This window comes from Mobula birostris, chromosome 1, assembly GCF_030028105.1.
Source record: "Mobula birostris isolate sMobBir1 chromosome 1, sMobBir1.hap1, whole genome shotgun sequence".
NCBI classification, from domain to species: domain Eukaryota; kingdom Metazoa; phylum Chordata; class Chondrichthyes; order Myliobatiformes; family Myliobatidae; genus Mobula; species Mobula birostris.
The window spans coordinates 153,393,774-153,418,974 of NC_092370.1; the positions used below are offsets into that span (position 1 = coordinate 153,393,774).

The following is a 25,201-nucleotide window of genomic DNA, read 5'->3' on the forward strand; positions in this document are numbered from 1 at the left end:
ACGTAGTTATGAATGATTCAGCTTTTTTTCCTTTAATATTCATAATATTACATATAATATGCTCTCCCCACCAAAGGAGGGATACAAAAACAGAAAATGCAAGTCAGGAATATCTGAGAAACAGAGTTAATATTTCAAGTCAAAATTTCTTCACAAGAAGGGGGGAGGGAAAACAGGTTATTTTAAAGTTGCAGAGAGGTTGGGTGTATAGTACATGATGATGAGTGTGTAAGTGAGGCCAAGGGTGCCCTGGTTACAGAGCACTATGGTCCAGAGGTTCATGGGAGAAAGAGAAAACAGACAAGGTAACATGCAAAGCTGTGAAATGCACCTCAGAGCTATTGTAGAAACCTGAAATCCAAAGGAGAATGCTTGGAATACCAGCAGGTAGGACAGTATCTATGGAAGGAAGAAATTATCAATGTTCCAGATCAGCAATTGGGGTTAATTTTCAGACTTGGTACAGGGTTGCAATCTGAAAGGTCGACAATTTCTTTCCTCCCACAGATGCTGCATGAGTTCCTAAATTCCTCCAGCACATTGACATCTGAATTTAATATTGAATTTAAAGGGTGGAGAATTAAAGTGACAGGTAACTGGAAGCCAAGGCACTCCCTTGAGGTCATCAAATCTTCAAGTATATACCTGCAACCTCAACATAATTTTCCTCATTAGATTATGATTTTGGATATACTGTAGGTATTATCATCCCCTCCAAGATGGTTTCACTTATAAACCAGTACCTTAAAATGCACATGTTATTCTCCTGAGCCTATGTTTTATTGAGATTGCACAGTTCTTGCAATGAAGGGAATTTATTACGGAATGCACACTTGACTTAGTTTGGGTCAGGCAGATTTTTCATATGAGTAGTTATTAAGGAGACTGACTCTGCTTTGAAGGATAGGTGATGTCACTGAGGCATACAGAATTCATATGGAATTTGACAGGGTAGATGTGGAGTTGGTCTTTCTCCTGGCTGCATGTATGAAATTGGGTTGATCGCAAAATGGGAGCAGAGACAACAAAAGTCTTTACACATAGATTGGTAAATGTTTTGAATTCTGTGCCCAAGAGGATTATGGAAGCACAGCTATGAGTATTTTCAAGATTGGCGCTGATAGTTTTCTAGATATTAGAGATTAAAGATCTGAAGTTATAACAGAAAAATGGCACTGAGGGAAAAGATAATTTCTGATCTGGTTGAATGGTAGATTATGTATTCCTGCTTCTATGTGTTGTTTTCCTGTGAGGCAGAAGTTGAGCCCTTATGAGGGCCACATAGAGGAGGATGCAGTAATACACTGTATTTACTCATATCTGGGAGTACAGTAGAGCACCCACTGATTGTTCCCACACTGAAATCTCCTCTTGAGGGCCTTGATGGCTTCACAGCTCTGATTATTCAGCAGGATCCTGGAGAGTGGGTGGAGTCAAAGGGGATTGCCATTGTTGGCCAAGTGTCAAGTCTCTGTGAGCTGTAGCCAAAATAATGCCAACAATGGAGGATTATGTGAGGCTAAAATTATCATGCAAGCATCTTGAAAGATTGCAGTGACAGGCAGAAATTTATCTTGTGATCACCTACAGTTTGGAAACTTGGGGTAATGATAACCCTTGGAATTCGTGTAGCTCCATGATCCTTGCTGGTCTCCGCCACTAAGGAAGCTGAAGCGACTATTCCTTGAACAGAGAGCATTAATGATGTCCCGAATTCAGTGCTGAGTAACAAACTGGCATAGGCCAGCCACCACATGATGATCTGGTGGTGATTCACCCCCTATACAGTACTGCAGGCACAGAGACTCTGCTGGTAGAAAGTTACAGATCTCCATCAACACTAATTCAGAAACAGCCTCTCAACGCATAGCTCCCTGATATAATAATTATTGATGCATTTAGTATTAGTGACTGCAATTATGTTAATAATGTACTTCCATATGAAATTTTAAATGTGTGTTCTCACTTACATATAGGTACCAATGACATAGGTAGGAAAAGGGATGAGGTCCTGAAAGGAGAATATAGAGAGCTAGGAAGGGAGTTGAGAAAAAGGACCGCAAAGGTAGTAATCTCGGGATTACTGCCTGTGCCACGCGGCAGTGAGAGTAGGAATGCGATGAGGTGGAGGATAAATGCGTAGCTGAGGGATTGGAGCAGGGGGCAGGGATTCAAGTTTTTGGATCATTGGGACCTCTTTTGGCGCAGGCGTGACCTGTACAAAAAGGACGGGTTGCACTTGAATCCTAGGGGGACCAATATCCTGGCAGGGAGATTAGCGGGGGCTACTGAGGTGACTTTAAACTATAATGGTTGGGGGGTGGGAATCAAATTAAACAGACTAGGTGTGAGGAGGTTAGTTCACTACAGGGGGATGGGAACCAGTGCAGAGAGACAGAGGGGTGTAAAGTGAGGGTAGAAACAAAAAGTACTATGGAGAAAAGTAAAAGTGGCAGGCCGACAAATCCAGGGCAAGCATTAAAAAGGGCAACTTTTCAGCATAATTGTATAAGGGCTAAGAGAGTTGTAAAAGAGCGCCTGAAGGCTTTGTGTGTCAATGCAAGGAGCATTCGTAATAAGGTGGATGAATTGAAAGTGCAGATTGTTATTAATGATTATGATATAGTTGGGATCACAGAGACATGGCTCCAGGGTGACCAGGGATGGGAGCTCAGCGTTCAAGGATATTCAATATTCAGGAGGAATAGACATGAAGGAAGGGGAGGTGGGGTGGCATTGCTGGTTAAAGAAGAGATTAACGCAATAGAAAGGAAGGACATAAGCCGGGAAGATGTGGAAACGATATGGGTAGAGCTGCGTAACACTAAGGGGCAGAAGACGCTGGTGGGAGTTGTGTACAGGCCACCTAACAATAGTAATGAGGTCGGAGATGGTATTAAACAGGAAATTAGAAATGTGTGCAATAAAGGAACAGCAGTTATAATGGGTGACTTCAATCTACATGTAGATTGGGTGAACCAAATTGGTAAAGGTGCTGAGGAAGAGGATTTCTTGGAATGTATGCGGGATGGTTTTTTGAACCAACATGTCGAGGAGCCAACTAGAGAGCAGGCTATTCTGGACTGGGTTTTGAGCAATGAGGAAGGGTTAATTAGCAATCTTGTCGTGAGAGGCCCCTTGGGTAAGAGTGACCATAATATGGTGGAATTCTTCATTAAGATGGAGAGTGACATAGTTAATTCAGAAACAAAGGTTCTGAACTTAAAGAGGGGTAACTTTGAAGGTATGAGACGTGAATTAGCTAAGATAGACTGGCAAATGACACTTAAAGGATTGACGGTGGATATGCAATGGCAAGCATTTAAAGGTTGCATGGATGAACTACAACAATTGTTCATCCCAGTTTGGCAAAAGAATAAATCAAGGAAGGTAGTGCACCCGTGGCTGACAAGAGAAATTAGGGATAGTATCAATTCCAAAGAAGAAGCATACAAATTAGCCAGAGAAAGTGGCTCACCTGAGGACTGGGAGAAATTCAGAGTTCAGCAGAGGAGGACAAAGGGCTTAATTAGGAAGGGGGAAAAAAGATTATGAGAGAAAACTGGCAGGAAACATAAAAACGGACTGTAAAAGCTTTTATAGACATGTAAAAAGGAAAAGACTGGTAAAGACAAATGTAGGTCCCCTGCAGACAGAAACAGGTGAATTGATTATGGGGTGCAAGGACATGGCAGACCAATTGAATAATTACTTTGGTTCTGTCTTCACTAAGGAGGACATAAATAATCTTCCAGAAATAGTAGGGGACAGAGGGTCCAGTGAGGTGGAGGAACTGAGCGAAATACATGTTAGTAGGGAAGTGGTGTTAGGTAAATTGAAGGGATTCAAGGCAGATAAATCCCCAGGGCCAGATGGTCTGCATCCCAGGGTGCTTAAGGAAGTAGCCCAAGAAATAGTGGATGCATTAGTGATAATTTTTCAAAACTCGTTAGATTCTGGACTAGTTCCTGAGGATTGGAGGGTGGCTAATGTAACTCCACTTTTTAAAAAAGGGGGGAGAGAGAAACCGGGGAATTATAGACCGGTTAGCCTAACGTCGGTGGTGGGGAAACTGCTGGAGTCAGTTATCAAGGATGTGATAACAGCACATTTGGAAAGCGGTGAAATGATCAGACAAAGTCAGCATGGATTTGTGAAAGGAAAATCAAGTCTGATGAATCTCATAGAATTTTTTGAGGATGTAACTAGTAGAATGGATAGGGAAGAACTAGTGGATGTGGTATATTTGGATTTTCAAAAGGCTTTTGACAAGGTCCCACACAGGAGATTAGTGTGCAAACTTAAAGCACCCGGTATTGGGGGTAAGGTATTGGTGTGGGTGGAGAGTTGGTTAGCAGACAGGAAGCAAAGAGTGGGAATAAACGGGACCTTTTCAGAATGGCAGGCGGTGACTAGTGGGGTACCGCAAGGCTCAGTGCTGGGACCCCAGTTGTTTACAATATATATTAATGACTTGGATGAGGGAATTAAATGCAGTATCTCCAAGTTTGCGGATGACATGAAGCTGGGTGGCAGTGTTAGCTGTGAGGAGGATGCTAAGAGGATGCAGGGTGACTTGGATAGGTTGGGTGAGTGGGCAAATTCATGGCAGATGCAATTTAATGTGGATAAATGTGAAGTTATCCACTTTGGTGGCAAAAATAGGAAAACAGATTATTATCTGAATGGTGGCCGATTAGGAAAAGGGGAGGTGCAACGAGACCTGGGTGTCATTATACACCAGTCATTGAAAGTGGGCATGCAGGTACAGCAGGCGGTGAAAAAGGCGAATGGTATGCTGGCATTTATAGCGAGAGGATTGGAGTACAGGAGCAGGGAGGTACTACTGCAGTTGTACAAGGCCTTGGTGAGACCACACCTGGAGTATTGTGTGCAGTTTTGGTCCCCTAATCTGAGGAAAGACATCCTTGCCATAGAGGGAGTACAAAGAAGGTTCACCAGATTGATTCCTGGGATGGCAGGACTTTCATATGAAGAAAGACTGGATGAACTGGGCTTGTACTCGTTGGAATTTAGAAGATTGAGGGGGGATCTGATTGAAACGTATAAGATCCTAAAGGGATTGGACAGGCTAGATGCAGGAAGATTGTTCCCGATGTTGGGGAAGTCCAGAACGAGGGGCCACAGTTTGAGGATAGAGGGGAAGCCTTTTAGGACCGAGATTAGGAAAAACTTCTTCACACAGAGAGTGGTGAATCTGTGGAATTCTCTGCCACAGGAAACAGTTGAGGCCAGTTCATTGGCTATATTTAAGAGGGAGTTAGATATGGCCCTTGTGGCTACAGGGGTCAGGGGGTATGGAGGGAAGGCTGGGGCGGGGTTCTGAGTTGGATGATCAGCCATGATCATAATAAATGGCGGTGCAGGCTCGAAGGGCCGAATGGCCTACTCCTGCACCTATTTTCTATGTTTCTATGTTTCTAAAGTGGGTGGAGATTGGCACAGAAGAACATAAGCAAAGGGTTCATAAAAATAAAAGATCTTGGAAGAATGTTGATTTTAGTTGTGGTTGTGTTTGATTGACAGGATGGTGGAGAAGATACAGATGATCCAATGAATGTGGAGAGGGACACTGCTGAACCACGAAACTGCCAGGCAAGTTCTTTAGGTACCAAAGAAGTGCAAAGAGCTCTGATGGACAATGAAGAGACTGTAAACAAGCTAATGCAAAGCAGCAGAAAATTGGGTAATCTATCATTAGCTGAGGAGTTGATGCAGATCAATCCTGTATTGTGCCATAATACTTCAGGCAAAACCAGTTCTGGTTCCCCTTCAAAAAATGGGATTTCTGATCACTCTGTTCTATCAGGGTGTGATTTACAGGATCGTGAAGAGACAAGAAATGTGTTAAATCATTGTTCCTCTAAAGACGCAAGTAAACAGAGTGAGAAATCGGTAGTGATTGCCTCTGATACAAAGTCAGACCAAAGCATTGCCACAGAGAAACATATGATATTAAAAGATGGAGTTCCACATGAAGTTGAGCAGTCTACTTGTCCTGATGCTCCTGATGATAATTCAGCAGTACTGCAGACAAGTCTTCCAATTGCTATTTCTGTTGAAGAAAGAATGATATTCTCTTCAGCTGTTGATGTTGCAACGGAGTATTTGGCAGCTTGTGTGAAATTGGAGAATCAGTCTGCAGAGGAAACCACTAGGAAGTCGCAGCCTGCACTGAAAACTGATGCCCCAGAAATTTTGCATGGTAACTGGGGAATAAGTGCTTCTGATCACATAGGTGGAAATGGTCGTGAGAACCAGAACCCAGAGAATTATCACAAGGAACGATCGGGAGAAAATAAACAAAATTACACTGATTTCATGGATGGTAATGGTATGCATTTTAACATTTTTAACATTGTAAACAACTCTTCATAACATCTTCACTTTTACTTTGAAAACTTGATCTATAGTGTTTTCGTTACTCAGTGCAGATTCCATTGGTTTTAGTTACTGGAAAACGAAACTTTTTTTTTGTAAGAGAATCTTTTTTCTAAAACTCTTCTAAGGTGTACTTCTAAAACTTAGAACTACGATGCATAGATTCATTCCTGATGCAATGAGACATACAGGGCTGGAGTTTTCACTTTGGTTGCAAGTGACATCCTGACTGTAAGCTGCATTAGAGATTTCTCCATTTTTCCTTTGAGTCTGCTCCACTATTCTTCAAGACTGTATCTCAGCACCATTTTACAATACCTTTTCCATACCCTGTGATTTCTTTAATGCCCAGAAATCAATTGATTGCTGGATTCACTGAAAGAGGCCCAACTGGGTTGCCTACTTGAGCTAATTCCATTTGCCTGCATTTGCCCTAAATCCTTCTAAATCTTTTCTACCTATGGTATCTGTCCAAATGTCTTTTAAGTGTAATTGTACCTGCCTCTATAGCTTCCTCTGGCAGCTAGATCCACATATCCACCACCCTATGTGTGAAAATGTTGCCTTTCAGGTCCCCTTTAAATTTTTCCCCTCTCATCTTAAATCAATAACCTCAAGTCTTAGACTCCTATACCTTGGGGGGAAAAACTGTGACCACCCACCTTATCAATGCCCCTCATGATTTGGTAAACCTGTTTACGATTACCACTTAGCCTCCCCTTCGGGGGGAGAAAATCCCAGCATATTCAGCCTCTCCTTACAGCTCAAGCACTGCAGTCCTGGTAACCTCCTCATGAATCTGTCCTGCACTCTTTCCAGCTTAAAGATGTACTTCCTGTAGCTATTTTCTGGGAACATAATAGTGGTTTTCACAGCTGTCTGAGGTAAAGAATTCCAAAGATTCACCACACTTTCAGTGAAGAAATTTCTGTTTATCTCAATCCTTAACAGCTTGTCGCTTATTTTCAACCCCTCAGCCAGTTGAAGTATCCTCCCTGCATCCAGCTGTCGAGCCCTGTAAAAAATGCAAATTTCAATTGCATCTCCTTCATTCTTCTAAACTCTGTTCACTCTCCTCTCGAATGGCAAACCCCCAGTACTGGTAACCTGTCTAATTAATACATCGCGCACTCCCTCCTTGGCAAGTACATTCTTTCTTGGATAAAGAGACATAAACTGCATACAGTCTAATTGTGGTCTGACCAACAGCCTATATAGTCACCATAAAATTTCCTTACTCCTGTAATCAAACCCTCTCGCAATAAAAGATGACGTACCATTTGTTCTGCTAGGTGCTTGTATATATGTTTTATGGAATTTTTGAAAATGTAAAACAACTAAATGCTAAAAGCACAAAGTTTAGAGTGATAAAAAGATACAGCATAGAACTAAGCCCTATTGCCCTATTGCCCACTGACTCCATGTCGACCATTTATATTTTCATCCTCTTCACATTCCTATCAGTTCTCCCAGATTCTACCATTCAGCCACACACCAGGAGCAATTTACACTAGCCGCTTAACTGATCGACTTGCTTATCTTTGGGATGTGGGGGGGAGATTGGAGTACCCAGAGAAAACCCAAGTGACCTCAGGAAGAATGTTCCAACTCCACATAGACAGCACTCAAGGTCAAGCTTGAACCTGACTCTCTGGCACTGAAGAAGTGCCTGTACTAGCTGTGCCACTGTGCTACTGTCTCACAGTTTATGAAATACTCAGCTTAGAATATAATTGTCCAGTTCCTGCTCCCCGACCTATGATCATTGGGAATGACTTTTAAGACAACTTCACTCAATCATTGCTAGTTTCACTTTCATTTGTATGCAGTAGTCAGTTTTTTTTGGCAAATTAAATATTTAACGTAAAAAAATTAGAAAAGTCTTCTAAATTATACCTTAGGTTCAATAAAAAGATCCTTCACAGCTTCAATCCTTATTACCTTGCTTTGGGATGCTGGCAGGTTTGCAGCCAGATTCAGATTCATGAAACATGTAAACTACCTTTAAAAATTATTTACTCTTAACTTGGCTTGTATTCAAAAATATTCAGTCTTTTGCACTGGTCTATTTGATTTAATTTCCCTTGTACTGAGTACTGCAGGATGCTACATAATAATCTTTGAATAATTTGGAAATTGTCTGTGGAAATAAACAGTTTGAAATAGAATAGAATAGAAATACAACAGAATTTGTCACTAGAGGCTTTACAATGCATAGATTAACAGGTTTTCTCCAGCCCTAAAGCTCATCATGGAGTATTAGCTATATCACCTTGAGAAATTATTTGGACTTGCTGAAAAAGATTTGCACACTGTCAATACTGTATGGTGTGTTCCTTGCCATCCATCTTAAGGAGTTTACAATGAAGGAAAGTGAATTAAGTTTGGAGAGGATATATCCCTCTTATGTCAATGACTTAAGACATGATTTTCTTTTCTTATTTACCTCTTCAAAACAGGGTGAATTTTTTTTGTGTTGAGATTAGATAAAAACCACGCTAATTCAGAGAACTGAATTCTGCTTGTATAAAGTGCCAGCAATTCAGAATTTATTGCCCATCCCTTGTTGCCCTTCACTTTTTCCATGGTGGGACTTGCTTTATTTGAAGCTGGGTAGTTTGAGATGTCCACATAGTTTACACATCATTGGCAGGTTTCATTTTCTGATGTAGCCCAGAAGTTAACGGAACTGATAAATCCTGTTTAATAACTTATTGCTGTTATAAATCACAGCCAGGATGCATCACACCACATCACAGTAGGAGACAGAATGTGCAGTCAGATATAACAATTTGTAAACACTTTGTTTTAACTACATACAATTTTGAGCTACCAGCCAGTACTTTATAAAAGACCAGAGAAAGTGGTTATGTTAAATTGTTCTGTTCCTTTCATAAATGTTATATGATGGCTGATATAACAAAATATTAGGCATATTTTAAACTCCTCTTTCTTGAGTGGAGTGATTCTTACACCAGTGGTAACCTCTGATTATAAAGCAGTTTGCCAGCATTCAGCAAGACATAGATAACTAGCAGGTGTGGGCTGAAAAACAACAAGTAACATTTGAAGCACAGAAGCCCCAGTTAGTGGCTACCTCCAATAAAAGAGAAAGCAAATCACCATCAGTTGATTGATTAGCAGGAGAATGGGATGGAAAAAAAATCTGCCATAATTGAATGGGCTGAACAGCCTAATTCTGCTGCTATATCTTATGTTCAGTGACATTACTAATGGCAAGTTTTCAACCATCAATACTCTAAGCTCAACATTAACCAGAAACTTAATGGAAACAGCAAATAAATACTGTGACTGGAAGAGCAAGTCAGCAACTGTAAATTTCACAGCAAATCTCTCTTTTGATTCCCAAAGACTTTCCACACCTACAAGCCTCAGGTCAGAAGTTTGCTGAAAAATTCTCCTCTTTGCCAAGCTGAGTGAGAACAGCTCAACACTGTCCAAAACAAAGTGGCTCACATGATTGATATCATGCCCACAAAGTTCAGCATTCACTCTCACCACTATCAGCACTCTGTGAAATCTACAAAATCTTTACAAGAAATCACCATGGTTTCTTTACAGCACTCCCAGATCTGAAAGCTGTGCCCACCGCAGATTATCCTCCCAAATCACACACCTTGCTGACAAAGTATCTCACTGCCAGAATAGTTTTACTGGATAGATGCAGTTGTTTAAGAAAGTGGCTCCCACCATTTTCTCAAAGACAGGCTTTGCCTTTGCTGCTTATACCACAGGAAAGAAAAAAAAAAGCTTGATTTAGTCTTTCAGTCATATTCTAATTGGTTCATTTCCATGAGGTTATTTTGGAAAAGTATCACCATCTGTTCACGTTATATTTACATGCTACTTTGTCTTTCTTTAGAAATGCCGAGCATTTCAGCAGTTGCTTTGAAGCCAAGTACAAAGATTCCACATGATGCTGCTGCTTTAGAAATTATCAAGACTATGATTGGAATAATGGTATGATTAAGCAAAATACTTTTGCAGGGAGTCGTACTAAAATCTAACTGCTATGTAGTTCTAATTTATTATGTGTGTTTTCTTGTATGCTTCTTTAGCCTTGACTGACTAGTTAAATACTATGATAGCAATCCTAGCTACAAAACAATTCTCCTTTAGAAATATTTGAAAACTAGTTATTAGATATTTTGGCCTGGTTTGCAAAGTTTATCAAGCCAATATACTTACAGGTTGACATCTACCTAGACATTTGTGTATTTCAAGGAGAGTATCTCATTCTTCTAAACTCAAGACAACATTGGCACAGCATATATCAACAAGACCCAGAAAATATCTGGGCTTGGGTTGTTAAGTGATGACTTTCATGCCGCAGAACTGCCTAATGGTATTCTTCTCTGACAAGAGAGAGAGTCTAACTACCTAACCTTGATATTCATTGGTGTTGGCATCACCCACCTACAATGACCAGAGATTCAATAAGAGCTGAATACTGTGGCTACAAGAGCAGATCTGAGGCTGGGTATCTAGTAAAGAGTACTCACCTCCTGAGACCTCTAAGCCATTCCAGCACTTACAAGACACAAATCAAGAGTATGATGAAATACTGTCTACATGAGTGTGGCACCAACAGCTCTCACACAGATCAGCCGGATAAAACAGCCGACTTGATTGGCATCCCATCAACCACAATAAATATTCATTCCATCCACCACTAGTGGATAGAGCATGTGCCATCTATAAGATGCATTGCACTTCCTTGCCCAGGCTACTTTGACAGATCTTGCCAAATCCATAGCTTCTGCCACAAAGTAGACAAGGTCAAAGGTGTATGGGCACATCACCACCCATAAGACCATAAGACCATAAGACAAAGGAGCAGAAGTAGGCCATTCGGCCCATCGAGTCTGCTCCGCCATTTTATCATGAGCTGATCCATTTTCTCCTATTTAGTCCCACTCCCCCGCCTTCTCACCATAACCTTTGATGCCCTGGCTACTCAGATACCTATCAATCTCGGCCTTAAATACACCCAATGACTTGGCCTCCACTGCTGCTCGTGGCAACAAATTCCATAGATTCACCACCCTCTGACTAAAAAAATTTCTTCGCATTTCTGTTCTGAATGGGCGCCCTTCAATCCTTAAGTCATGCCCTCTCGTACTAGACTCCCCCATCATGGGAAACAACTTTGCCACATCCACTCTGTCCATGCCTTTTAACATCCAAAATGTTTTTATGAGGTCTCCCCTCATTCTTCTAAACTCCAAGGAATACAGTCCAAGAGTGGACAAACGTTCCTCATATGTTAACCCTCTCATTCCCGGAATCATTCTAGTGAATCTTCTCTGTACCCTATCCAATGTCAGCACATCCTTTCTTAAATAAGGAGACCAAAACTGCCCACAGTACTCCAAGTGAGGTCTCACCAGTGCCTTATAGAGCCTCAACATCACATCCCTGCTCCTATACTCTATTCCTCTAGAAATGAATGCCAACATTGCATTCACCTTCTTCAATACTGACTCAACCTGGAAGTTAACTTTAAGGGTATCCTGTACGAGGACTCCCAAGTCCCGTTGCATCTCAGAACTTTGAATTCTTTCCTCATTTAAATAATAGTCTGCCCGTTTATTTTTTCTGCCAAAGTGCATAACCATACACTTTCCAACATTGTACTTCATTTGCCACTTCTCTGCCCATTCTTCCAATCTATCCAAGTCTCTCTGCAGACTCTCCGTTTCCTCAGCACTACCAGCCCCTCCACCTATCTTCGTATCGTCAGCAAACTTAGCCACAAAGCCAAATCGTTGATGTACAATGTAAAAAGAAGCGGCCCCAACACGGACCCCTGTGGAACACCACTGGTAACAGGCAGCCAACCAGAATAGGATCCCTTTATTCCCACTCTCTGTTTCCTGCCAATCAGCCAACGCTCTATCCACGTATGTAACTTTCCTGTAATTCCATGGGCTCTTATCTTGTTAAGTAGCCTCATGTGTGGCACCTTGTCAAAGGCCTTCTGAAAATCCAAATATACAACATCCACTGCATCTCCCTTGTCTAGCCTACTGGTAATTTCCTCAAAAAATTGTAATAGGTTTGTCAGGCAGGATTTTCCTTTAAGGAATCCATGCTGAGTTCTGCCTATCTTGTCATATGCCTCCAGGTACTCTGTAACCTCATCCTTGACAATCGACTCCAACAACTTCCCAACCACGGATGTCAAGCTAACAGGTCTATAATTTCCTTTTTGCTTCCTTGCCCCCTTCTTAAATAGCGGAGTGACATTTGCAATCTTCCAGTCTTCCGGAACCATGCCAGAGTCTATCGACTTTTGAAAGATCATCGCTAATGCCTCCGCAATCTCCACAGCTACTTCCTTCAGAACACGAGGGTGCATTCCATCTGGTCCAGGAGATTTATCGACCTTTAGCCTATTCAGCTTCCTGAGTACTTTCTCTGTAGTAATTGTGACTGCGCACACTTCTCTTCCCTGCCAGCCTTGAGTGTCCGGTATACTGCTGATGTCTTCCTCAGTGAAGAATGATGCAAAATACTCGTTCAGTTCCTCTGCCATCTCCTTATCTCCCATTACAATTTCTCCAGCATTATTTTCTATCGGTCCTATATCTACTCTCACCTGTCTTTTAATCTTTATATACTTGAAAAAGCTTTTAGTATCCTCTTTGATATTACTTGCTAGCTTCCTTTCATAGTTAATCTTTTCTCTCTTAATGACCTTCTTGGTTTCCTTTTGTAAGGTTTTAAAAATGTCCCAATCCTCTGTCTTCCCACTAATTTTTGCTTCCTTGTATGCCCTCTCCTTCGCTTTAACTTTGGCTTTGACTTCTCTTGTCAACCACGGTTGCATCTTTTTTTCACTCGAAAATTTCTTCTTTTTTGGAATATACCTGTCTTGCACATTCCTCATTTCTCGCATAAACTCTAGCCACTACTGCTCTGCTGTCTTTCCCGCCAGTGTCCCTTTCCAGTCAACTTTGGCCAGTTCCTCTCTCATGCCACTGTAATTTCCTTTACTCCACTGAAATACCGACACATCAGATTTTGGCTTCTCTTTTTCTAATTTCACAGTGAACTCAATCATGTTATGATCACTGCCTCCTAAGGGTTCCTTCACCTCAATCTCTCTAATCACATCCGGTTCATTACACAATACCCAATCCAGTACAGCCGATCCCCTAGTGGGCTCAACAACAAGCTGTTCTAAAAAACCATCTCGCAGACATTCTACAAATTCTCTCTCTTGAGATCCAGTGCTGACCTGATTTGCCCAATCCACTCGCATGTTAAAATCCCCCACAATTATCATAACACTGCCCTTCTGACAAGCCTTTTCTATTTCCAGTTGTAATTTGTAGTCCACATCCCTGCAGCTGTTTGGAGGCCTATAAATAACTGCCATCAGGGTCCTTTTACCCCTGCTATTTCTTAGCTTAACCCATAAAGTTTCTGCACCTTCCGATTCTATATCACCTCTTTCTAATGATTTAATATCATTTCTTACCAATAAGGCCACGCCTCCCCCTCTGCCTACCTTCCTATCCTTCCGATACACCATGTATCCTTGGACGTTCAGCTCCCAGAGACAGGTCTCAGTGATGGCCACAATATCATACCTGCCAATCTGTAGCTGTACAACAAGATCATCCACCTTATTCCTTATGCTGCGTGCATTTAAGTACAACACCTTAAGACCAGCATTTGATACTTTTTGCTTTGATTTCACTGCAACTTTATTGCACTGCAACTCATCCCAATGGCTACAAATTTGCCCCATCACCTGCCTGTCTTTCCTGACACCTTTACTGCTCACTATCTTAGATTTATTTCTATTTTCCCCTTCCTCCACTCTATCATTCCGGTTCCCATCCCCCTGCCAAATTAGTTTAAACCCTCCCTAACAGCTCTATTAAACTTTCCCGCCAGGATATTGGTCCCCTTCAGGTTCAGGTGTAACCTGTCCTTTTTGAACAGGTCATACTTCCCCCAGAAGAGATCCCAATTATCCAAGAATCTGAAGCCCTGCCCCCTACATCAGTCTCTCAGCCACGCATTCATCTGCCTGATCCAACTACTCTTGCCCTAGCTAGCACGTGGCACAGGTAGCAATCCCAAGATTACTACCCTGGAGGTCCTGCTTCTCAGCTTCCTTCCTAACTCCTGGAAATATCTCTTCAGGACCTCCTCCTTTGTCCTATCTATGTCATTGGTACCAACATGTACCAAAACAACTGGCTGCTCACCCTCCCCCTTTAGAATACTCAGGACCCGATCCGAGACATCCCGTACCCTGGCACCTGGGAGGCAACACACCATGCGGGTGTCTCTATCAGGCTCACAGAATCTCCTATCCGTTCCCCTGACTATGGAATCCCCTACGACTACCGCATTTCTCTTCTCCCTCCTTCTCTCCTGCACAACAGCGCCAGGCTCAGTGCCAGAGACACCGTGAGCGTCCCCTGTCAGGTCATCCCCCTCAACAGCATCCAGAACAAGATATTTGTTGCTGAGGGGGGCAGCCACAGGTGTGCTCTCCACTATCCGAGCATTTCCCTTCCCTCTCTTGACAGTGATCCAGTTTTCTGACTCCTGTAGCCTAGGGATGACTACCTCCCTGTAGCTCCTGTCTATCACCTCTTCACTTTCCCTGATAAGCAGTAGGTCATTAAGCTGCAGCTCCAGATCCCTAACACGGTCTCTGAGGAGCTGCATCTCGGTGCACCTGGCGCAGATGTGGTCATCGGGGAGGCTGGAGGTGTCCCAGGATTCCCACATCTGACACCCTGAACAAAGCACTAACCCTGCAGGCATGCTACCTAATTCTACACGAATGAAACAGGAAACAGGAAAAATAAGTCTACCCACCCACTTACCTCGCCAAACAGACAAACTTTTTAAACCGTTAGCTCGTACCGTTAGCTGTGAGAGCCCTGCTGTTCCTGGCTGTCCGGGCCGATTCGCGAAGTGGTGGGGGGAGAAAAAGAAAAAAAAGCGTTGGTGCCTCGCTCTCGCCGCCGAAGCCCGTTGAAGCCAAAGCCCTACCCTACCACCCATCTAAATCCTGACTATCCCTTTGCCAAAACAACTGCTGGAGTGTAAGAAGACGGCTCACCACCACCTTCTCAAGGACTATTAGGGATGGGCAATGAATACTGTCCTTGTCAGTGACACCAGATCACCAAACTAAATTAATCCCTCTTCATACAGCAGAGCTGTTATCCTGGGAATCAGTCTGGTAATCCTTTTGCAGCAATCCCTATATGCTAAATGTATTCTTAGGTGGGGAGCCCGGACTAAAACCCAGCATTTCAAATATAGCCTCCCTGTGTAATTGTTTAGAAGCGGTCTTAATTGCATTCAAATCCCCTCATAACAAAGGCCAATACACCATTTGCCTTCTCAATTGCTTGCATCAATTTTCAACATTTCTCAATCCTTCACAATTTAATAAATTTCCTGCCTTTCAGTTTTTAAACCAAAGAATGACCCCACGTTTCTATATTCCAGCTGCCTTAAGTTTACGATAAGGAAATCCATCAATCTATGTTGTGAATGAACCCAAGAATTGGGCCAAGGAAAGAAATTTCTCCTATTCTATGACCAAAATAGCCTACTGCTTATTCTAAAACAGTTCCTAGACAAATCAGACAGAGAAAACATTCCCTTTGACAAACTCTTCAAGAATTTTTAAGTTTTCAACATGATCTGCTCTCCTAAAGTTTAAAATTTAGAATAGAATCCTAGACTACTTGCACTCTCCTCATATAGCTAACTCATTATCTTGCAACCAGTCTAGTGAATCTTTGCTGTATCCCTGCATGGAAAATGCATCTTTTCTTTGGTAGGGAGATCAAAACTGCAGACAGTAATTGAGGGCTGGCCTGACCAGGGTGCTAAACAATACCACCCTTTACTCATAAACTAATCATTCCCTTAATAACTTGCTGCATCTGTACATTGGCCTCCAGTGACTTGTGAAAAGCAGGCCTAGGATTCTTCTGAGTAGTCCATTTGTCATCATGTGACAAATACTTTGCATTTTTTTTCTGTTCTGTGCATTGAATTTTTTCGACACTGAATGCCATTTACCATATTCTTATCCACACAGCTGGCTTGTCTATATCCCATTGAAGCCTCTTAGCATCCCCCCCGCCCACATATGTACTGTCTAGTTTAGAGTTGTCAGCAAACTGGAAAATCTGACATGTCCCTAAGTCAAATGGCTGATGAAAAGCTGGAGCCCAGGTACCAATCCCCGATGAAACCCACCTGCCAAGCTAGGGACATGTCTCCATAAAAAAACAACCTTCCAATTTCCAGTAGCTGCTGGCCACAAATCCCAACTCAGTATGTATTCTGATCCTGAGAGAGTCACACAGTCGTGTGGCATGGAATTAGGTCCTTTAGCACACTAAGTCTACACCAACTACCATGCACCAGTTTACACTAACCCAAACCAGTCCCATATTCTTTTATTCTTTCCACAGTCCCATCAACTTCCCTGATTCTACCACTCACTAATACACTAGCACTGGGGCCACACAATAAAATTTAAGACAGAACTGTAAAGAAAATATGAAAAATCTTTTCTACGTAGAAAGGAGATCTGAAATGGAATCTTCTACTTCCTCAATGGGTGCTGGAAACTGAATCATTCAGTAATCAATTTGGGAAGCTATTATCAACAGAGGTACTGGAAGGGCAACCCAATGATTTGATCAGACCTGGGAATAGTTAAAAGTAGCGGCATTGCTAAAAGAATGATTATCAATTTGTGTGAATTCTGACAAAATCATTCTTAATGCAACATGCAGTAAGAAGTTAAACTTGTATCTTTACCTGCTGTAATCTGGGTTTCCTACACATTGCAAGAGAGAAAACAGAGCAGCTCTCTTTCATAAGAACATAGAAGTCTACAGTATATTACAGGCTCTTCAGCCCACACTAGAAACTGCCTATCAAGAGAAAACCTGTAGATGCTGGAAATCCAAGCAACACACAATGCTGGAGGAACTCAGCAGGCCTGGCAGCATCTATGGAAAAGAGTACAGTTGACATTTTGGGCCAAGACCCCTCATTAGTACTGGAGAAAAAAAGATGATTAGAGTTAGAAGGTGGAGGGAGGGGAGGAAGAAACATAGGTGATAGCTGAAACTGGGAGAGGGGAAAGGAGTGAACTAAAGAGCTGGGAAGATTAGCGAAAGAGATACAGGGCTGGAGAAGGGGAAATCTCATAGGAGAGGACAGAAGGTCACAGAAGAAAGAAAAGGGGAAGGAGCACCAGAGGGAGGTGATGGGCAGGCAAGGAGATAAGTTGAGGGAGGGAAATGGGAATGGGAAATGGGCATTACTGGAAGTTCGAGAAATTGATGGCCATGCCGTCAGGTTGGAGGCTACCCAGATGGATTCTGTTGCCTCATCGCACCAGTAGAAGCAGCCATGAACTGACATGTCCGAATGGGAATGGGAAGTGGAATTAAAATGGGTGGCCACTGGGAGATCCCACTTTTCCAGGTGGACAGAGCAGAGGTGCTGAGCAAAGTGGTCTCCCAGTCACCATTTTTCATTGATGTAGATGTTTAGTGTAACTTATTATCAAGTCAAATCCTTAAGATGTTGCAGATGATCATAGATGCTCATGGGCTTCACTGGTTTGGGCACCATGCATTCAAGGCTCTGCACAAAGCTACTAAAGGACCAATTGTAGTGTAGGAATTAAACCTTTGTTTCACTAGCAAAATTTAACAAGACCTACTGGAATTTACCATCCTTCTTCCTGAATGGGAAAAAAGTGCCCATTACAACCCCGATGGGAAAGGCAGAAACAGAAACTGGTGTAGCAAGATTGGTCAGAGAGCATGGAATGAAGTGTTCAGACAGTACCTTTACATCTTCCTCTCATCACTGCCTTTTCTATTACTTCAAAGCCTGGTTCTGACTGTCTCAGTATTTTTGTGTACTACTAGCATCAACTAAAATAATGAAATGCAAAATTGTTGGACTTGGCTATTTTAGTGCAATCTATGAATGGAACAGAAATTGACAGCTTCCCTGTAGGTAGGAAGCTTCGGTTCGATTGCACACATTGTCAAGCAGGATGGCAGCACTCCAGTGCTGAACTGCATACACAGCACACCTGTTTTAAGTCAAAGGAAAAATTATACCGCTTAAGTTAATGCCATTTTTCTTTAGTAGCTTTGCCAGCTTCTGTAAAACTATTAATCAATCCCTTCCTGCCAGTTAACAAGTTGCTGTATCATAAAATGTTCTCCTCAAGTCCCTTGTGGTTCTTCTCCTAATTACCTCAAGTATTTCTAATATTTTCTCCTTATCTATGATATTGAATTCTCAAAACTTCAAGCACCGAAAGAATAAACACATTTAACCTTCTTTGCTCTATATTGAAAAATTCTAGCTTCTCTTGACTAGCCATGTAATTGAAAATAGGCAAACAGAAACAGGATTCCAGGTAATGACTGTCAAACCTCTTTTTTGATGAGATGTTCCAGTTATGTTGCATCACTTCTTATAATAGAATAAATCTTCCAGTGGTGTTTTATCTGTAAGAATTGCCAATAATAATGACAAGCATGAAATGTTTTAATTATATGTTTTTACAGTATTGTGCATCTCTATGCCACACTTTGTCATCTTTAAATCTGCTGAGGCCGGATTGCTTTATTATGAATTAATGTTTTATGCATGGTTCGATATTACAGGCAATGTTATCCTAGCTGGCTGTTTCTTATCTGGTACTTTTAATACTAAGTTGCACATGTTTTTTCAATCACAACTTCTATAGTTTTGCTTCTGAAAAAAACACCTTCTAAAGCTGTTGTGTTACATGAGTTCAGCATACTTCCTTTGATTAAGAAATAAAATTCATTAAATTGTTTTGTTCAAAATGATGCTTCTGTCACTAAAGGTACCCTACCCTTTTAGATGGGAGAGTATTCAGAGTGTGTCAAAGGCTGCTCAGTATCAAGGATAGGTGATGTAATCATACGATTTGCAGTAACTAGTCTAATTCAATATTTGTGAATCTGCAAATTAATGTCATCCTTCCTGTTCTTTTGCTTTTCAGGATGAAGAAAAATGAAATAAATCCCTTGCTGACAGTATTATATAATCAATATTTCAATATTCTCCACCTCCTTGGTCCATTTTCACATCAATAAGTTATTGACAGTATCTGTATTGCAGTGTATACCAGATTTCAGTGCACAATTAGAAGCCTTGTGCCAACTAAGGCCCAAACATTAGGAAACATTTCAATATTAACTTCACTTGCTTTTCTATCATTTGTTTATATTTCTATAATTTTATTTCTTACAATTATTACAAATTAAGCAATTAATCTGTTTTATAACTAATTATATTTGGATTTTGTGAAACGTGATACTTTACTTGAAAATGGCTGCAGGGTGGAAGCTTTTTAGCACAGTGTTAGGATAACAAAGGTCTCTATGAATAGAATTAGGACATTGAATTTAACAGGTATATTTTTAAATCACTGGCCTCGTGGTTTCAACCAAATATTTTGGGATAATATTGCTATGAATAGTGATTGATATATTCTTGTTTCATCAACAAAATTGTTTTGGAATACTTCTGATTAGTGCAGAAAAACGTTTTAACGTAAATTTATTTGACAAGCATAAGACGTGAATATTTTTCAGGTAGAAAGCAATTAAACAGGATCTTAAAGAATGACAAAATGAGCTTGGGCTTATCTGAATTCTGTCCTGTAGAAACTGACATACCTTAAACGCTGTTTTAGAAAAACTTCCTCACCTAAAAAGTCTTTGTGAGATAGGGCTAGTGTGGGCCTGGAATGTGAGTCTGAACAGATTGCTGTGCTGATTGTTCTCTGTTACCTTAATTATACCTCATCCTCTATTTATACCACATTGAATGTTCCCTTTACTTGCCTTTTCATGTGGTAGCCACCACTTACTTATTCATTCCCGTTTCAGTGGTTCAATTTAATATCAGAGAATGTTTACAGTATACAACCTGAAATTCTTACTCTTCATAGACCTCCACAAGACAGAAGAAAAACCCCAAAGAATGAATGACCGAAAACATTAGAACCCCAAAGTTATATTTTGATATAAAAAATATATCAAAGTTATGTTTTGATATAACTTTTCAACTGTTGTGCTATGTTTAATATATTCAGTTGCTTCTTGGTGACCAGCAGCATTACAATCAGACAGTACAATGTATTTAACTCTAAAGCTAAAATAGAGATTTTTTTAATGATAGCTATTCACAACAAGTTTGGGACAAAACAGTACAAATTAAGATGTGAAGTGAGAAGTAGAGGTTAAATGCCTTGCTCTGGGACCTGGAAGTTTTCACTTCGCTCTGGTTATAGAGTAGAAAGCTGAAAATTGGCATTATAAATACCTCCTGAGTGAGCATTCCTCATTCATAATTCTGAGGGAATTACACTGAGGCCAGGACATAATGTCTCAAAACAAATAGCTCTTAGACTTCCAAGATCCAAGATAAGGACAAAATTGAAACAATGGCATTCTCACCATTTTGTTCCTTGTGATGAGCAAAATGCACATTATTTTATTCATGGCTTTTCTGTGAGAACTGCATTGGTGAAGGGATTTAGGGACTGTAATCATGCAGAATTTCTAGTTTTCATCCATAATTACAATTCTTCAAAACATAAAGACCAAGTTTACTGTGTGATCTCAGTCAGTACTGAAAGAGGGGCAACTAATGCAGCACAGGGGTGGCAGAAAGATGATGTTTCTAAATTTGGTAATGGTCACTGTGAGTTTATGCTTCACACATATTGTCATTTCAATTATTTGAAATTTACAGTTAATTGAATAAAGTTGATATTTTATTACTCTTGTCCAAGCAACAGTGAGGATAAGAAATCCAGGGAAAATTGATTACTGATGTATATGCTGAAGCATGGTTTGGAGTTTACATGTTTAAGCAGTTACTATCTGTGCCAGCTTTAGACTGGATTGAAAGTTCAATTCCATGGTTATTAAAATTCAGTTGTTTTCTGTTTAAGGGTGATTCTGGGAGTTCTTCTTTGAAATAGTGAATGCTTTACACAGCTCTATATAACTCAATAAAACTTTATAAAACTTTGAGCCATTAGCTGTCAATTGTATTGGCAATCCAAATGCAGTATGATGGATCACAGATTTATGTTCATTCCTTTGAGGCATGGGAAATCATATGAAGAAAGCAAAAAACATCACAATTCTTGGAGAAAGAATAATAGTATAGCACACCCTCGTCCTTTGTTAGCCTTACCTAAAGAGATCTGCGACCTGATATATGCTAAAGAGGATTTTAAAACAGGAGTTATTAAAATTAACTAAAGATCAGTTGAAATATTATTTTTCTCATTGATGCAACTCTTACTGGCTTTGTACTCTGTTACATTAAGAATTTATTAAGCATTTGAGTGCTAGGAAAGAAATGTTACTATACATGCTACCTAATGTTGCATTTTAATAGAAGATGCATTTTGTGAAGTGTGTGTATCTCACATTAGGAATGTTTAATAAATATAACTCTGAATCTTTGAAGTGTTTAATAACGTGAATCGTTCTTCCATTAATATTTACAAAGGCCATGGGTTTCTGTGGGTTGCTAATGCCCCCAGCAAACCACATAATAAAATGAACATCATTTCATTGCTTACGGAATTAATCCATGCTTCCATTTCCAAGCAGAACACCAAGATACAGTATGCTGATCAAAGCACAAAATATTTCAGTCTTCCCATTGAAGGATTATTAGCAGCATCATATTCTTTTGATATGTGCTTGAAATTCTGAGCAAGAAAGGTCAAATACTAATAATCGACAGTTTATTATAAATTGGCTCCTGTTTTGGTGATGCAATTAAGTGCAAGGCCATCAAGTGAACTTCAGTTTTCAGTTTAACATGGCAAGCTGATGCTTCAGTACTTGATATCAATGCTGGAAGTGACCACTACACCGATGTGGTGTAGTTCGGTTTCACACCTTCCACTTGGTTTTGTGGCACCATAATCTTGATAAATGGCACAAGCTCAGGACAAATCTGGCAACTGAAAGTGCAGAAAGGTTGGTGAAGAAGGTGTATGGCATGCTGAGTACAAGATTTGAGTCATGTTACACTTGTGCAAGACATTGCTAAGACTGCATTTCATATATTGAGTGCAGTTCTGGTTGCCATACTGTAGAAAGAACAGATTAAGGTAGGGAGGATGCAGGAAAGATTCACAGGATGTTACCAGGACTGGAGGGCTTGAGTTGTAATGAGAGACTGGCATTGTGGAAGTTTATAAAACCATGGGATGGCATTGATACGGTGGATGGTCACAGTTCTTCTCGGGGTAGGGGAGTCTAAAACTAGAGTGCATAGATTCAAGAGGGCAGAAATTTAAAGGGGATTTGAGAGGGATGTTTCCACACAGAAGATGGTGGGTATATGGAAAGAACTGCCAGAAGAAGTGGTAGAGATGGGAATGTTTAAAATTTATTTAGATCGGTACCTAGATAGGAACGGTTTAGAGGGATATGGGTCATGCAAACAAGTGGTACTAGCTCATATAGGCACCTTGGTTAACATGGATGAGTTGGGCTGAAGGGCCTGTTTCTGTGCTTTTTGATTCTAGAGCTGCACACTGTGGATCAATAGAAATATTCACCATCATAGTGTGAAACCTGATGACCCGGTATATCTCTCACACAACATTACACAAGCCAGGGGAAATCAACCTGGATCTTTGAGTACAGAAAGCAAGAGTTGTATGAAAATATAAGGTGCTATCATGTGAAGCTGTAAAACAAGATACATCCACACTAAACAGCAAAATCATCTGAACAGTCTCACAACCCACTCTGCGTCATACCACACCCTTAGTGCTGATGGAAGTTTAAACAGCTTGCTGGAATATTAGCCTCCTCGATCATGCAGCTTGACACATGAGGACTAATGATTCGACACATTCATAACAATCATTAAAAAATGCAGATGCTGGAAATATGAAATATAAATTTAAAACTTCTAGAAATATTCTGTAAACCACGTAGAATCTGTGGAGAATGAAATCAGGTTAATGTTTCAATCAATGATCTTTTATCAGAAATAGGAAAAGTTAGGAATTAAATAGTTTTTAACGTGCAGAAAAAGAACAAAAACAATACTTGTGATAGGGAGAGGACACAAGTGGTGGCGATACAGGTGTTGAAAGTCCAGATGCAATGTTAGTTGAAAATGAAAAAATACAGAGGGAAGAAGTATACTCAAAGAGATAACAGTAGTAGATGCTGTAAATCTTTCACCACACTTACACAGTGAATAATAGGGCTCTGAGGTGTGACCTAGCAGTACAGATCCATAATTCCTTAAAAGTGGCAACACAAATAGGGTCGTAAAGGGAGCTTTGGTACTTTGACCATTAATCAGGGTATTGGGCATAGGAGCTGCGATGTGATGTTGAAGTTATATAAGAGGTTGGAGTATTGTGTGCATCTGAAGTCACCTATCTACAGAAAAGTTATCAATAGTCTTGAAAATGCAATTTACGTTGTAAGATTTACAAAGAGCTTGGAAGATTTACAAAGATGTTGCTGGGAATTGAGGACCTGAGTTATAGGGATAGATTGAATAGGTTAAGACTTTATTCAAGCAGTGCTACAACATTATTACAGCTCAGGGCATCGGAGTTTGGAGTTCCAACCCAGTGTCCTCTGTGAGGAGTCCCTCTCTGTACATCTTTCCTGTGGAATGTCTGCAGTTTCCCCAGGTACTCCAGTTTCCTCCCACGTTACAAAGACATACAGATTAGAGTCTCCCAGGGAACTACATCTGCATGAAGTGCTATAGCTCCTTGAAGACCATGTTAGGGATCTGGAGCAGCAACTGAATGACCTTCGGTTTGTACAAGAGAGTGAGGAGATAATCGATCAGCGTTACAGGGAGTTAGTCACTACTAAGTTGCAGGAGGCGAGTAGCTGGGTGACTGTCAGGAGAAATGGAAATGTGAAGAGGCAGTTAGCTCAGACCACCCATATCCATTCCCCTCAAAAATAAGTATACCACTTTGGATACTGTTGTGGGGGATGACTGCCCAGGGGAATGCCACGGAGACCGGGTTACTGACATTGAGTATGGGTCCGTGGTGCAGAAGGGAAAGAGAGAGAAGAAGGAAGCAGTAATGATAGGGGACACAATAGTCTTAGGAACAGACTGGAGATTTCATGGACGTGAACGGGACACCGGAATGGTATGCTGCTTCCCAGGTATGTCTCAGGTCATGTCCACAGTATTTTGGAGGGGGAGGAGAGCAGCCAGATATCTTGGTACATATTGATGCCAATGACATAGGAAGGAAAAGCAAAGAGTTCCTGAAGAGAGAATTTAGAGAGCCAGGCAGAAAGCTGAGAAGCAGGACCTGCTGGGTAGTAATTTCTGGATTGCTATCTGTGCATGTGCCAGTGAGGGTAGAAACAGGATGATTTGGCAGATAAATGTGTGGCTGAGAAGCTGGTACAGGGGGCAGGGCTTCAGGTTCTTGGATCATTGGGATCTCTTCTGGGGAGTTATGACCTGTACAAAAGTGATGGGTTGCACCTGAACCCAAGGGGGATCGATATTCTCACAGGCAGGTTTGTTAGAACTGTTGGGGAGGGTTTAAACTAATCTGGAAGTGGGGTGGGAACTGGAGTGAAGGGACTCAGGATAGGATGGATGGTTAAAAAAAAGCAAAAATAGCATACAGTCAGAATGTCAGGAAGGGCAGGCATAGATGATGGGACAA

The 25,201-nt window shown here is 41.0% G+C and overlaps 1 protein-coding gene across 1 annotated transcript in view; it reads left to right on the forward strand.

Moving 5' to 3' along the window:
* Positions 1 to 21,957, forward strand: part of LOC140200692 (uncharacterized) — a 409,587-nt gene extending 387,630 nt beyond the window's left edge. Inside the window, exons 15-17 of the mRNA XM_072264267.1 lie at positions 5,548 to 6,355; positions 10,286 to 10,383; positions 19,490 to 21,957. Of these exons, the coding sequence (XP_072120368.1) occupies positions 5,548 to 6,355; positions 10,286 to 10,383; positions 19,490 to 19,504 (921 nt within the window). The 3' untranslated portion in view covers positions 19,505 to 21,957. The remainder of the gene's footprint in view (positions 1 to 5,547; positions 6,356 to 10,285; positions 10,384 to 19,489) is intronic.
* The last annotated feature ends 3,244 nt before the right edge of the window (positions 21,958 to 25,201 follow it).